The sequence below is a fragment of the Protopterus annectens genome, chromosome 5.part0 (assembly GCF_019279795.1).
Source record: "Protopterus annectens isolate FY-2018-M chromosome 5.part0, PAN1.0, whole genome shotgun sequence".
Lineage (NCBI taxonomy): Eukaryota > Metazoa > Chordata > Ceratodontiformes > Protopteridae > Protopterus > Protopterus annectens.
In genome coordinates, this window is record NC_056735.1 from 116,915,145 (window position 1) to 116,930,448 (window position 15,304).

General features: G+C 35.4%; 1 protein-coding gene across 1 annotated transcript in view; it reads right to left on the reverse strand.

Annotated features, from left to right (window-relative positions):
- Window positions 1-7,660, reverse strand: part of EPHA6 (EPH receptor A6) — a 4,848,151-nt gene extending 4,840,491 nt beyond the window's left edge. Inside the window, exon 1 of the mRNA XM_044072160.1 lies at window positions 5,360-7,660. Within this exon, the coding sequence (XP_043928095.1) occupies window positions 5,360-5,447 (88 nt within the window). The 5' untranslated portion in view covers window positions 5,448-7,660. The remainder of the gene's footprint in view (window positions 1-5,359) is intronic.
- Window positions 7,661-15,304: the final 7,644 nt, after the last annotated feature.

A 15,304-nucleotide genomic window follows, 5' to 3' on the forward strand; every position in this document is an offset into this window, starting at 1 on the left:
AGAATTACTTAGACTGAATTATATATTTTCCACACCAAGGTTCTATTAAATATTAAATCTAGAGTAGCACTGAACTCATCAATGAACTATAAAATTATTGTATTTAGCGTATACTTATATAGTTTGCTAAGGTACATTGTCATTCGGCATCTCTTCTCTAATATTCCACAAGAATATCAATGAACATTATTACAAGGTGGAAAACATATTCCAAACAGAAGCAAAACATTCTCTGCCAATTAGCCTTCCAGAGCTTTATGGTAGTTGCAAAATCCATTATGAAAGTAAAAGATCATCACTAATTCACCTTTATGTGCTAAAGAACCCCACAAAGAAAAGTTATCTGAAGGGACATTTTTTTGGTTAAACTTCATTAATTCTGAATTTTCAAAGTATAAATTCTAATTTGCCTTGGTTGCATAAATATTATAAATGGTTTCTTAAATGTCAATACATACAGTCTGCAATGAGCTATTTTCTTAATTGCTGGAATCATGTAAGTTCTAACTTTTGAATGGAGAAACTCATTCAACACTTTCTGTATTATATACAGTCTGGTCATATAAGACTTATCATAGCGATATGCTCCGGTCTTGTACAGTCTAAGAAAAGTATATTCTTTTTAAAGACTCAAAATGCACAAATGAATATTATAATATTAGAACACTTTCCCTTAATGTCAGAACAATAGCCAACTTCTGATTTACATGAGATGATCATTCTTTTCGAGTTAAACCATTATGCCAAACTTACTTGAATCAATACTATGTAAAGACCAGACTGTATTCTGTGATAAATGATAATACTGTACTTATGCACTCAGCAAAGGATGTTCTCAGCTTATGATCCAGTCACAGTGGTGCAGTGTTTAAAACTCCTGTGTGTTCAGAGTATGATCTGGTAACATAGTATGCTGTGTGTTTCAGAGTATGTGCTGGTAACATGGTATGCTATGTGTTTCAGAGTATGTGTTGGTAACATGGTATGCTGTGTGTTTCAGAGTATGTGCCTGTAACATAGTATGCTGTGTGTTTCAGAGTATGTGCCTGTAACATAGTATGCTGTGCATTTCAGAGTATGTGCTGGTAACATAGTATGCTGTGTGTGTTCAGAGTATGTGGTGCTAACATAGTATGCTATGTGTTTCAGAGTATGTGCTGGTAACATGGTATGCTAGGTGTTTCAGAATATGTGCTGGTAACATGGTATGCTGTATGTTTCAGAGTATGTGCTGGTAACATGGTATGCTGTGTGTTTCAGAGTATGTGCTGGTAACATGGTATGCTGTGTGTTTCAGAGTATGTGCCTGTAACATAGTATGCTGTGTGTTTCAGAGTATCTGCTGGTAACATAGTATGCTGTGTGTTTCAGCATATGTGCTGGTAACATAGTATGCTGTGTGTTTCAGATTATGTGCTGGTAACATAGTATGCTGTGTGTTTTAGAGTATGTGCTGGTAACATAGTATGCTGTGTGTTTTAGAGTATGTGCTGGTAACATAGTATGCTGTCTGTTTCAGAGTATGTGCTGGTAACATAGTATGCTGTCTGTTTCAGAGTATGTGCTGGTAACATAGTATGCTGTCTGTTTCAGAGTATGTGCTGGTAACATAGTATGCTGTGTGTTTTAGAGTATGTGCTGGTAACATAGTATGCTGTGTGTTTCAGATTATGTGCTGGTAGCATAGTATGCTGTGTGTTTTAGAGTATGTGCTGGTAACCTAGTATGCTGTGTGTTTTAGAGTATGTACTGGTAACATAGTATGCTGTCTGTTTCAGAGTATATGCTAGTAACATAGTATGAGCATCTATAATTGGCAAGTGTATTTGGAAATGTTACTGATATTATCACGGATCATAAAACGCCCTTCATTTGTTCTCCAAAGAGAATTTTGTACCTTTCTCATATCTAGAAATTGTAGACTATGGATAGCTACAGCAGTGGTTGTAAATTGCTTGCCAGATACTGGTATACAGTTTACATTATGTTATATCATTTTAACACAACCACTCTTGGATGTCAGTTGGTTAATGAAACAACAGTATAATGATTCTGATTACTATACAGTAACAGTGTGTACTCATAACTCTATAGAAACATCACACCTAAAGATAATTATTGATCAAACAGCTATACTATATGGGATTTCACATTCTGTGAATACCATTCATCAAAGTCAAAACATAGCACAACATTCACTAGGAAATCACATGACAAAGTTTTACATTTTTATTTAACTTTCAAAGTGATTTGTTTCTTTTTCTTTGTAATTCACAAGCAAACTGCAAGCTTGTTATCACAGAGTGTAGAAGTCTACATTATGATTTTTGTGTAATTAGATTTAGAGGCATTGTGAGTTATGTAGTTCTGACATGTTATACCTACCATAGATTTCTCCACAACTTTTTATCCGACATTTCAGAATACTTATTAATTGGTCACCAGGCTAACCTAACAATAGTTCATGCAGTAAAATAGCATAGAAAAGAAACTAGGTAGTAAATTAGCCTTAACTTATGGTACTTAAAAGTCAATTCTGATTTATTTATTTATTTATTTTCATTCTAGTTCAAGACCATTAATGATATCTGCAATAGAAAAGACATATCCATTTTTAATTCAGAGAATGCCAACTTTTGAAGGTTTTAAACATCATTTGATTCAAAGTCAGACATTGAATATTAGTAGTCCTTTTTTCCAGATTCATAGAAAATGTTTGCAAAGTTAGAAGAAAAAAATAATAATGGTGTGTTTTCTCTGTATGTACCTCACATAAAGGAATGAATGAATAAGCATGTCTGCTAATAAATATACTAACTGATGTGAATTTCTTCCAAAATATAATCTATGTGAAAGAAAACAGAGGAGCATATAATTCACTCATTATACAGTGTAAAAGGATATACGGTTGTCATACTCCTATGAAATTCAGTAAACATAACCTGCAAGTAATATGATAAACAGCTACCAATGAAAGTTTGGATACCAGAAATTAAATGCTTATGAAACCAGTCAGAACTGTTTTTTTTTTTTTTTTTTTTTTTTTTTTTTTTTTGCATGAAGAGTGCTGTCAGGATTTTATCTTATTCATTAACATGCTGTTAAATTTCTTTTATTACAGTAGACTATACAAGCTTTTTACAATGTAACTTTCTAATCATCATCAAACCTTGAAAGGGCGCTTTTTGTTAATATCCTAACTTGCAAAAAAGTGTGTTTCTACTTTGTTTCATGAAAAATTTAGTATAAGTGACAGACATTTCACAAGTTTCTTAGATAAGGTTCAAGCATCAGTAAATTGACCAAAGCAATTGCCAAAGAGAGAGTATATTATTACTTTCTGTCCAATAAACATTGTTGGTTGGTGGAACACATGAGTAATTATGCTTGTCTGTAAGAAAAATGAAATATTTGCTTTCTTTCAAGTTTTTGTATATGGCAAGGAGTACATCATTCACAAGGATGTGTTAAGATCATTTGCATTTAAAGATACATGCAATAAATTGATCTTCACTGGATCACTATATAAAACATGTCAATAAACTAAGAACAGTAGTTATTAGAAAGCAACACTTGTTTCATGTGTTGTTATGATTAATGGGGTTCTGCACAGACATAAATGTTTCTATTAAATCTGCATTCTTTGACAGTTGACCAATTGGTCATATCTATCTATGTATGTATCTATATCTATTTATCTCTCTCTCTCTCTCTCTCTATATATATATATATATATATATTAGCGATTGCCAAACTTTTCATGTTTGCCTAATCCTATGAATACGAGGTCTTTTTCTTGTGAAAAACTCCAGACATTGTAGTCCATGCCTTTGTTAACGAGGCAAGTATGCAGAACACATACCGATATACTGAATTAGGAATCTTGGCTTCCCTTTAAAAGATTAGAGTAGCTTGGTTACCAATCGGTGGGGTCCAATATAAAGCAAATTGCAAAACTCACATGTATGTATACAAATATATATTTATAGTATATAACATTACTCAGTTGCATTAGGCCTTAAACAATATTGTTTTCCTGCAATTGCTTAATATGGTATTGAGGTAATAAGGACTCTTCGTTTAACTTGACCGGCATTCCTGCTACTGCTGGGTTAACGAGACACTTAAGTATTGTCATATAAAGTCTTTTCTTAACTTCAAAACAGCAAAACAATTGCAATAATGGAAACAGATAATTACAATAGGACCAGGAAAACATTGCTGTTGAAAAAGCTATTCTGTATTTAGAAATACATCACATAACGTGTACCCCTGGGAAGGACGTGCTTGGCATAAAAAAGTTAGGAAAGTTTTTAACATCTGTATTTCAGTCTGTTGATATCTATAATTTCTACTTTGAAGATAAAAACAATGCAACGATGTCTAGAATGGTCCTAACTAGCATGGCATTTACCTAACTCCCCCTTAAAGCAATACTATTTGTATTATATTAAATTGTTCAGGATGGTATTAATGATTCTACTGCCATTTGTCTATACCTCTGGCCCTTATGCATAACTACTTGTTATAAATCGAAAAGCGTCGTTAGCGAAGTCAGAGCCCAAATATGTTAGTTATTCGTAGTCTACTTCAGCACACATCCCCATTTTACTTTTCAAACACTTTGTGCAACATTTGTACGAGCGTGTAATGTGTCATTCCTTATTTGCACTTGTCGCATTCAGTGACACACAGAGAAGCCCCAAAATTGCATTTCAGCTGACAACTTTGCTGGTGAAATGGATATACTAATTATATAAAAATTATGGCGTATAACTGAGATCTGCCTTCTACTGAAGCATGATTTTAGCAACGAGAGACATTATAGCCACCCATTAGCTACCTTCTGGTAACTAAACTACTTAACACACATCGTGAATTACACGCAGAAGAAAAGTCCTAACGAGTGAAGGAATGCATCGTGCCATGCACATACCAGCTAATACAATTAAGTGACTAGTTCTACAACTTTTGGCTGCAGTATTCTCTAACTTTAATTTGCAGCTTAACTCTTTCCAGCTCTCGTCCCAAACCTGGAAGTGTAATGTAGTATAGCAAAGGAGTCGAACCTGCCTCCAGATTACTGCTCCACGGTGATCTTTACCCCTGTCCAGTTCAACCGCATGAGGGGGAAAAGTGTGTTTCTCTATAGATTAATTGGATTGCAACTTCTTGAAAGAAAACTCCCCTTAAATGGTAATGGGCATGTGTTTGCTATAGTGGGTTTTAGGACTGGAGCCCCATAGCTGTTAGCGTGAGCCTCTGCAGGGAAGACTGCATGGTGTGGAGCAGGAGGCTGCTATCCCAGGTGCTGAAGTAAGTTGTTAGCTGTCCGAGGTGCTGAACTATTAGCACTTACCTTGGTTGCTGCTGGAAAGGTGACTTGAGCAGGCGAACCGCACTCTGATCAAAAGAAGAAGGACACCGATGTTCCAGCTATATTCCATTTCTTTTCAACCAATGCAGCTTGCTCTGCTAAGATACCCCTTTGAAGATTAACTGCCTCGGGTGTCCCCCTGAATATACACAACCCTGAAAAATATTTGTGTTTTGAAAAAGGAGGCGTATGTCTGGCTCCCCCGTCCGATTCCCCCCTTTCCGGCAATCCAAACTGATGGAGCAGCAAGCGAGCCAGACAAACCGTGTCTGTGAGGGATTCCTCAGTCCGATTCACATCTTTGAAACTATTAAAGCAGCGAGTCTTTAGATTATCCACAAGATTTCACATTGCCTGCAAAGAAAAGCTGCAAACCCCTGTCTCCCTGCGATACTTCAAACATTTGCATGTACAGTTGCTTCTTAATTATACGTGCGCTACTATTTTGGTTGTGCTTTGCAAGGCTGCACTGTATCCATTTTGTTAAGCGGTAAAATCCCAAGAAAGAGACCAAATTGAACGTCCTTGCAAGGCATTTGTGGAACTAAACAAAAATAAATACGCTAATGAAGTCCACTTGAGCCCTCCGGGGGTGAGATAGGACGAGAGAAGAGCCAAACTGTGGTGTGCAGAAATGAGCATCCCAACCTGCGGCTGTCAGGAACGGAAGGTCAAATACATTGTAGTCGGCACTAGAGGGTGTTAGCTGACAAGACAAAATTCGCAAAGCTGCTTGTATACATAACACGCTTTGATATAGTTTCACTCTGAAGGAAACCAATAGCAGCAATGTGAAGCCATTTTGCTGAAAGTATTTATTCAAATATCGTTGAGAAGTTTGAATTTTGAATAGACTTTGCGTAGGAAATGCCAGAGAGAAAACAAAAAGTTGCAGATAGATTTGTGTTGTTGTACATTGTAAACCACTCTCTTAAATGTAACAGTTTGTAGCTATCCTCGGCCATTGGTTATTACTCTTCTTAAAGACACACACACACACACACACACACACACACACACACACACACACACACACACACACACAATTTATGTTGTTGCTGTTTAGTAATTCTTTACTGAAGGGTGAACTTTTTATCTCTTACACTAGCCAAGTAGAAGACATTACTACTGCATTAAAAAATCGATATCTGTAGAAAGTTCTAGTAGGCAGGCATGTCAGATTGTTCACAGGTTTGATTATTTAGCTTTCATATTAAGTTTCTGAGCATTCCTTGTCTGAAGACAATATTCATTAAAACCCATACACTAAGATGTACTCAAACAACACAAGGCAAGATGCCCATATTTCATTTGGCTAAACAGTCACTCTCTTTAAGTTGTTCTTAGCTAATGAAACTCCGCTGATCCTTTCGCTTCTTCTTTTATTTTTCCTACACTTCTTGGAATATGGGTTAGTAAATTATGGCTTTCACTGGTATTAAATAAATTCACAAATACATAAATAAATGGAAGTCTCAAGCAGACAAGACATAACAAAGTTAAACATTGCAGGAAATATATTTTGTGTGGATTTTTCTACATTTTAATATAATGCACAAGGAACATTTAACATTTTGTCTGCATTTCCAGAGGAAAGCACACCATATGAAATCTGGTTTATTGTTTTATAAACATATGATGCACATTTTCATTTTATTGTTACTCTCTTATCATTTGAAGCAATCATGCTAGAATGGTGAAAACTAAATAACAACATAATATTATGCACTCCTTGAGCTAAACTTCATTTCCCCACTTCTCAACATCACAAATAAACATTAAAGTAATCCCTGGTTAAACAATTTGTCTGATTGCTTACCAATAATCTAACTTGCTACTTACTGCACTCTGGCTATAAACTTGAAGTTCAGCAAAATGTTATACATTTCCCAATAATCTAGCAATGTAATTCCACTTGGTTAACAGCATCACATTATGCAACTCCAGTTTGATGTTACATTTCTGGTTTAATACTTATTCCCAGCAACAACATATTCTTTTAATTTTCTAAAACAATCAAAGTATGAATAAGTGCAAGTGGTTATCTCACAAATCAGCCAAATGTTGCTTGATTTTTACCTTAAATTCTATTGGCATCATTGCATTGCATATCCCTAGTATAGACCTGAAAGACTTTAAAAGGCAGTGAAGTATTTTGTCTTTGGCAATTTCAGGGATAATATGGTATACAGTAGACCTGTTGAGATAGAGATTCACTCTAACACTGGTGATGTCACCAACATGTAATTATAAGAATTTGTTTGAGGCCTGCCCTAAGTAAGAAATCAGGAAAAATATACAAAGATACATTGAATCATTTGACGTGGTCAGCTGAGATTTAGAGTAAACATTTTGCCTTTATGTGACTAATTTTTATAACAATAAGTGATAGTCTGTTGCCAATTTGATAGACATGGGTTGGGTATTTATTGACATTGACATTTTTTGTAGAATTGCATAAAAAATGCTGGAAACATACAAGCAGCTGTTAGACTGAGGTTAAAATCATGAATGGCATCTACCCTCTCAGAAGAGAAATTTAGAGTCCTTTCTTTGGTTTGCTCTCCAGTGCAGAATAATAAAAAAATGTGTATGCAGGTTCAATATATGCTGCTAAGCAGATATGTGTGATGGGTCATGATGCAGCAGCCCCATAAGCTCTGTCAACTGAAACCGCTTGACTCTATGGGTTTATTTGATGGGGATAATGGCTCACACTCTTCTTTACTTCTGAAGTTGTACTGTCTGGAAACAACTTATTACAGCTATAGTAGTAAGTATATTCAATAGGTCAGGGCCATGGGATCATAGCACATTGAAAACAATGCAGACTAGTGAATCATACCTGATAACCCTCTATGCAGAACATGACTGGATGGTTGACCTGCTGAACTGCATATCAGGTGCACTCAGTATAGTGTTATGGTTGCACGAAACTTCAGATCATGGATATACATTGTGAATGCTTTTTAGATATTTTTCACAGGTCATTTCCCATGAAAGATGATACATGTGATGGATAAGGCCAGTCATAGGCAGATGACAACCAGCATGAGGATCATAGAGTAACCAGACAATATGGGTAGCAAAGTACAATGTCAGAACATAAGTAAATGGCTTATAATATGGGTGAATTTAAGTACACTGGGCAGGGCTATTAGAATTGGGACTATTATCTATTAGTAGTGTAATTCTCCTCACTGACTAGTTCATGTATTTGCATAGTAATAGTAATGTAATCATAGTTTACATTTCCAGTTCTAGTTGTAAGGAAGACTGGTACATGCTTTAACCCCCATTTAAGAATTAAATAGAATTTAATTAGACCTTTTTGCTATCTCTCATATTGCTACTTGTCTTCACTGACTCCGTTCTGAAACTTATGACTCTGAATCTACCCCTTACAATAATTTCTTGTGCTCTGAATACAGCAGCAACACCAACTACATTTGTCTCTAACTTACCTACATCTTCTTATATAATACCAAGCTAATTGCAATGTGTATCCTCAGTTGTGTATACTAATTTGTAGTTTCTGCCTGTAATTACTGCAGAACATTTTTCTAAGCCTGTAATTTATTTTACATTCTAGTCTATTCATACATTTGTATTTCCTGTAATATATATCACTTCTTTTGTAATGTTTCACAAATTGTATTGTATTGTTTTGTAAGTTGGAGCTTTTCACTTAATGAATCACATAAAACCTCATTTTAGCATGGGCAGTGCTTGATGTCTTGATTATAGCAACATCATAATTCTTATATCTCAAAAAATGTTCAATCTCCCTAAAATGACCTTAATGTTTAGGAAAATGCATATCTGGATGTCAAATATGTCTCTTCAGTTTAATACTAATAATCAGGATTATGTCATATACATTGTGAATTTTCATATGATTGTTGTCATGCACATTGCTAATTTTCATATGATTTTTGTCATACACATTGTGAGTTTTCATATGATTTTTTGTTGTACACATTGTTAATTTTTATATGATTTTTGTCGTACACATTAATTTTCATATGATTTTTGTCATGCACATTGTTAATTTTCATATGATTTTTGTCATACACATTGTTAATTTTCATATGATTTTTGTCATGAACATTAATTTTCATATGATTTTTGTCATGCACATTGTTAATTTTCATATGATTATTGTCATACACATTGTTAATTTTCATATGATTTTTGTCGTACACATTGTTAAATTTCATATGATTTTTGTCATACACATTGTTAATTTTGATATGATTTTTTTCATGCACATTGTTAATTTTCATATGATTTTTGTCATACACATTAATTTTCATATAATTTTTGTCGTACACATTGTTAACTTTCATATGATTTCTGTCATACACATTGTTAATTTTGATATGATTTTTTTTCATGCACATTGTTAATTTTCATATGATTTTTGTCGTGCACATTGTTGATTTTCATATGATTTTTGTCGTACACATTAACTTTCATATGATTTCTGTCATACACATTGTTAATTTTGACATGATTTTTTTCATGCACATTGTTAATTTTCATATAATTTTTGTCATACACATTAATTTTCATATGATTTTTGTCGTACACATTGTTAATTTTCATATGATTTTTGTCGTACACATTGTTAACTTTCATATGATTTGTCTAACTCACTGATGATGACCAGTTTTGTCATTATATCAAGAAACTCAGTTGCATCCAGGATCATCAGGTCATAACTTTGTGTGACTAACCTAGTTAACAGAAACAAATAATAATAATAATAATAATAATAATAATAATAATAATAATAATAATAAATACCATTTGTAAAGTTGCCCTCAAAATATTTACATTTGGCTCTACAAATGTCAGTCTTTTTGTTATTATTATTATTTATGTATTTTATCCAACTGAAGAATAAAAATAAACACTTTGCAAGCATCAGTGGTGTTGTTGCCACAGTCAGGAGCATTTGGGTGTTTTGGCAAACTTTTTGGAAAGGGAAATGAGGAAGATTTGAGTATCGTAAAGATGACTCTTCTGTCTTAGGAGAAGGGACAGATAACTCAGAATACAGGCTTCCCCCCAATGGAGTCTAAAGGAACTGACTAGCAGCTTCCCCTGTCTAACAACAAAAAACCAAGTCACTCTGCACTTAACATGTAGAAACATGGTGCAGCTTTTTATCCTGATATCAGCGCATGCTGCAGGTCTGTTAAATGTAATACAAAGATTGGGTGGATAAAGTGTCTGGGTGTGGTGGTGGGGGCAATAGAATAAATATAAATAAGAAAAAATTCAGATGAATGACTCACAACTGGGGATTAAGTACTTTCAAGATATTTTAAAGTATATGAGTCTGGAATGTAATTTGACACAATATTGTTTCTGCATGTTTAGCAGGATAAGCAATTTGAATACTGATGTATGAAGACGTCTCCTCCTACAGGATGCTTAATAGTATATGATCTCCTGCTACTGTATGTACTAATTAATTAAATTTAAAAAAATCCTCAAAAGATGAAGGCACGACGTTTTAGAATGAAAGCTTTAGATATGTAATGTCCACTACTCTGTAGTATTACAAAAATGGCACGGGGTAAACTTTCTAAAAAGTAGAATGTTTTTTTTTCCACCTAGGTTTTGCAAGCGATGATTTATTGTATGAATGGCGGCAATGTTTGCTTAGACAGAGGGCTCCCAGTTACAACTTTTGCCTCAATGATTGGCGTAAGCTTAAGAATGTTTACATTTTTATTCTAGATGAATTGCAGCATATCTCTACACATCTACAGAAAGGAAAGACAAGGAAAATCTTCTGATTTAAAATGAATCAAACCTTAAAAATCCAAAAGAGCATAAGTTGGGATGGCAGCATGTTTCAGATTATTGCATACAATTTCACTGCATAGTCTTCATCAGGTAAAAAGAATTAAAACTAAACAGTACAGGTACACGAGACAATTGACATAAAATTATTGTACTGCCAAGACATGTTTTGCAAATAGAATATGTAAAATAAACAGAAGATATAAAAAATAGGTTTCAGACATAGGGTTGCACACATTGTACATCTATTTGCATCAGAAAATAATCAAACCTGTCAATTAAGTTCATAAATTCAGGGAGACTATTAAACATTTTTAAAGAGTTTAGAACCTCTTAAAATCATACTAGGCAATCCACTAATAAAGCTGTAATATGTTACTACTAGATTACATATAAGTTCATAAGTTCAGCTGTACCTTTCTTCAAGGTTGATGGCCATCAATGAAGCCTGATACTTTCAAACTTCCATTAATTGTATGAATTTTATGCAATTTTTATAACTTAAGTTGGAATACATATCTTTCCAGTAATGTGCAATTATTTAATCAATGTAAGGGTGGCTGATAAAAGGCTGCAGGCAGGTTAATATTAATTACCTTATCATATGCCAAAACTAGAGGGTGTGTCATGGGAATAAGCAATGCTTGCCTATTAATTCTAGCTTGCATGTTAAGCTAATAAAATAGTCTTATGATTGATGTTTGACTGAATTGATATATATTGTGCCTACTGCACACCAGGCATGTTAAATACACAGTGACATACACGTAGAAATATATAAACATACAGGTAGATGCATCTCAGCCTACTGGGCACCAGGCATGTTACATATACAATGACATACACCTAGAAATACATAAACATACAGGTAGCTGCATCTCAGCCTAATGCGCACTAGGCATGTTACATACACAGTAAAATACACATAAAAATATATAAACATTCAGGTAGCTGTATCTCAGCCTACTGTGCACCAGGCATGTTACATACACAGTGACATACACCTAGAAATATATAAACATACAAGTAGCTGCATCTCAGCCTACTGTGCACTAGGCATGTTACATACACAGTGACATACATGTAGAAATATATAAACATAGAGGTACCCGCATCTCAGCCTACTGCACACCAGACATGTTACATACACAGTAACATACAGCTAGAAATACATAAACATACAGGTAGCTGCATTTCAGCCTACTGTGCACCAGGCATGATACATAAACAGTGACATACACATAGAAATATATAAACATACAGGTAGCCATGTCTCAGCCTAATGTGCACTAGGCATGTTACATACACAGTGACATACACATAGAAATATATAAACATACAGATAGCCATGTATCAGCCTACTGTGCACCAGGCATGTTATATACACAGTGACATACACATAATAATATATAAACATACAGATAGCCATGTCTCAGCCTACTGCGCAGTAGGCATGTTACATACACAGTGACATACACGTAAAAATATATAAACATACAGGCAGTCGCATCTCAGCCTACTTCACACCAGGCATGTTACGTACTTAGTGACATACACCAAGAAATACATAAACATACAGTTAGCTGTATCTCAGCTTACTGCGCACAAGGCATGGTGCATACACAGTGACATACACATAATAATATATAAACGTACAGATAGGTATGTCTCAGCCTACTGCGCACTAGGCATGTTACATACACAGTGACATACACGTAAAAATATATAAACATACAGGTAGCTGAACTTAGCCTAATGCACACCAGGCATGTTACGCACATAGTGACATACACCTAGAAATACATAGACATACAGTTAGCTGCATCTCAGCCTACTGCACACCAGGCATGTTACACACAGAGTGACATACACACAGAAATATATAAACATACAGGTAGTAGTATCTCAGCCTACTGTGCACCAGGCATGTCTCATACACAGTGACATACACCTAAAAATATATAAACATACAGGTAGCTGCATCTCAGCCTACTGCACACCAGGCATGTTACATACACAGTAACATACACGTAGAACTATATAAAGATACAGGTAGCCGCATCTCAGCCTAGTGCACACCAGGCATGTTACATACACAGTGACATACACCTAGAAATACATAAACATACAGGTAGCTGAATCTCAGCCTACTGTGCACCAGGCATGTTATATAAACAGTGACATACACATAATAATATATAAACATACAGATAGCCATGTCTCAGCCTACTGTGCAGTAGGCATGTTACATACACAGTGACATACACTTAAAAATATATAAACATGCAGGCAGTCGTATCTCAGCCTACTTCACACCAGGCATGTTACGTACTTAGTGACATACACCAAGAAATACATAAACATACAGTTAGCTGTATCTCAGCTTACTGCGCACCAGGCATGGTGCATACACAGTGACATACACATAATAATATATAAACATACAGATAGGTATGTCTCAGCCTACTGCACACTAGGCATGTTACATACACAGTGACATACACGTAAAAATATATAAACATACAGGTAGCTGAACTTAGCCTACTGCACACCAGGCATGTTACGCACATAGTGACATACACCTAGAAATACATAGACATACAGTTAGCTGCATCTCAGCCTACTGCACACAAGGCATGTTACACACAGAGTGACATACACACAGAAATATATAAACATACAGGTAGCTGCATCTCAGCCTACTGCACACCAGGCATGTTACATACACAGTAACATACACGTAGAACTATATAAAGATACAGGTAGCCACATCTCAGCCTAGTGCACACCAGGCATGTTACATACCCAGTGACATACACCTAGAAATACATAAATATACAGGTAACTGAATCTCAGCCTACTGTGCACCAGGCATGTTACATACACAGTGACATACACATAAAAATATATAAACATACAGATATCCATGTCTCAGCCTACTGTGCACTAGTCATGTTTCATACACAGTGACATGCATGTAGAAATATATAAACATACAGGTAGCTGCATCTCAGCCAGCTGCGCACCAGGCATGTTACATACACAGTGACATACACATAGAAATATATAAACATACAGGTAGCTGTATCTCAGCCTACTGTGCACCAGGCATGTTACATACACAGTGGCATACACCTATAAATATATAAACGTACAAGTAGCGGCCTCTCAGCCTACTGCACACCAGGCACATTACATGCACAGTGACATACACATACATGTATATAAACATACAGGTAGCTGCATCTCAACCCACTGCATACCAGGCATGTTACATACATAGTGACATACACAAAGAAACATATAAACATACAGGTGGCTGCATTTCAGCCTACTATGCACCAGTCATGTTACCTACACAGTGACATACACATAGAAATATATAAACATACAGGTAGCTACATGTCAGCTTACTGCACACCAGGCATGCTACATACACAGTGACATACAGGTAGAAATATATATACATACAGGTAGTTGTGTCTCAGCCTACTGCACATCAGGCATGTTACATACACAGTGGCATACATGTAGAAATATATAAACATAGAGGAAGCTGCATCTTGGCCTGCTGTGCAACAGGCATGTTACATACACAGTGACATATGCATAGAAATATATAAACATACAGGTAGCCGCATCTCCGCCTATTGTGCAGCAGGCAGGTTACATACACAGTGGCATACAAATAGAAATATATAAACATACAGGCAGCTGTATCTCAGCCTACTGTGCACCAGGCATGTTACATACATAGTAAAATAGACATAAAAATATATAAACATACAGGTAGCTGTATCTCAGCCTACTGTGCACCAGGCATGTTACATACACAGTGACATACACCTAGAAATATATAAACATACAAGTAGCTGCATCTCAGCCTACTGTGCACCAGGCATGTTACATACACAGTGACATACATGTAGAAATATATAAACATAGAGGTAGCCGCATCTCAGCCTAGTGCACACCAGGCATGTTACATACACAGTAACATACACCTAGAAATACATAAACATACAGGTAGCTGCATTTCAGCCTACTGTGCACCAGGCATGTTACATAAACAGTGACTTACATATAGAAATATATAAACATACGGATAGC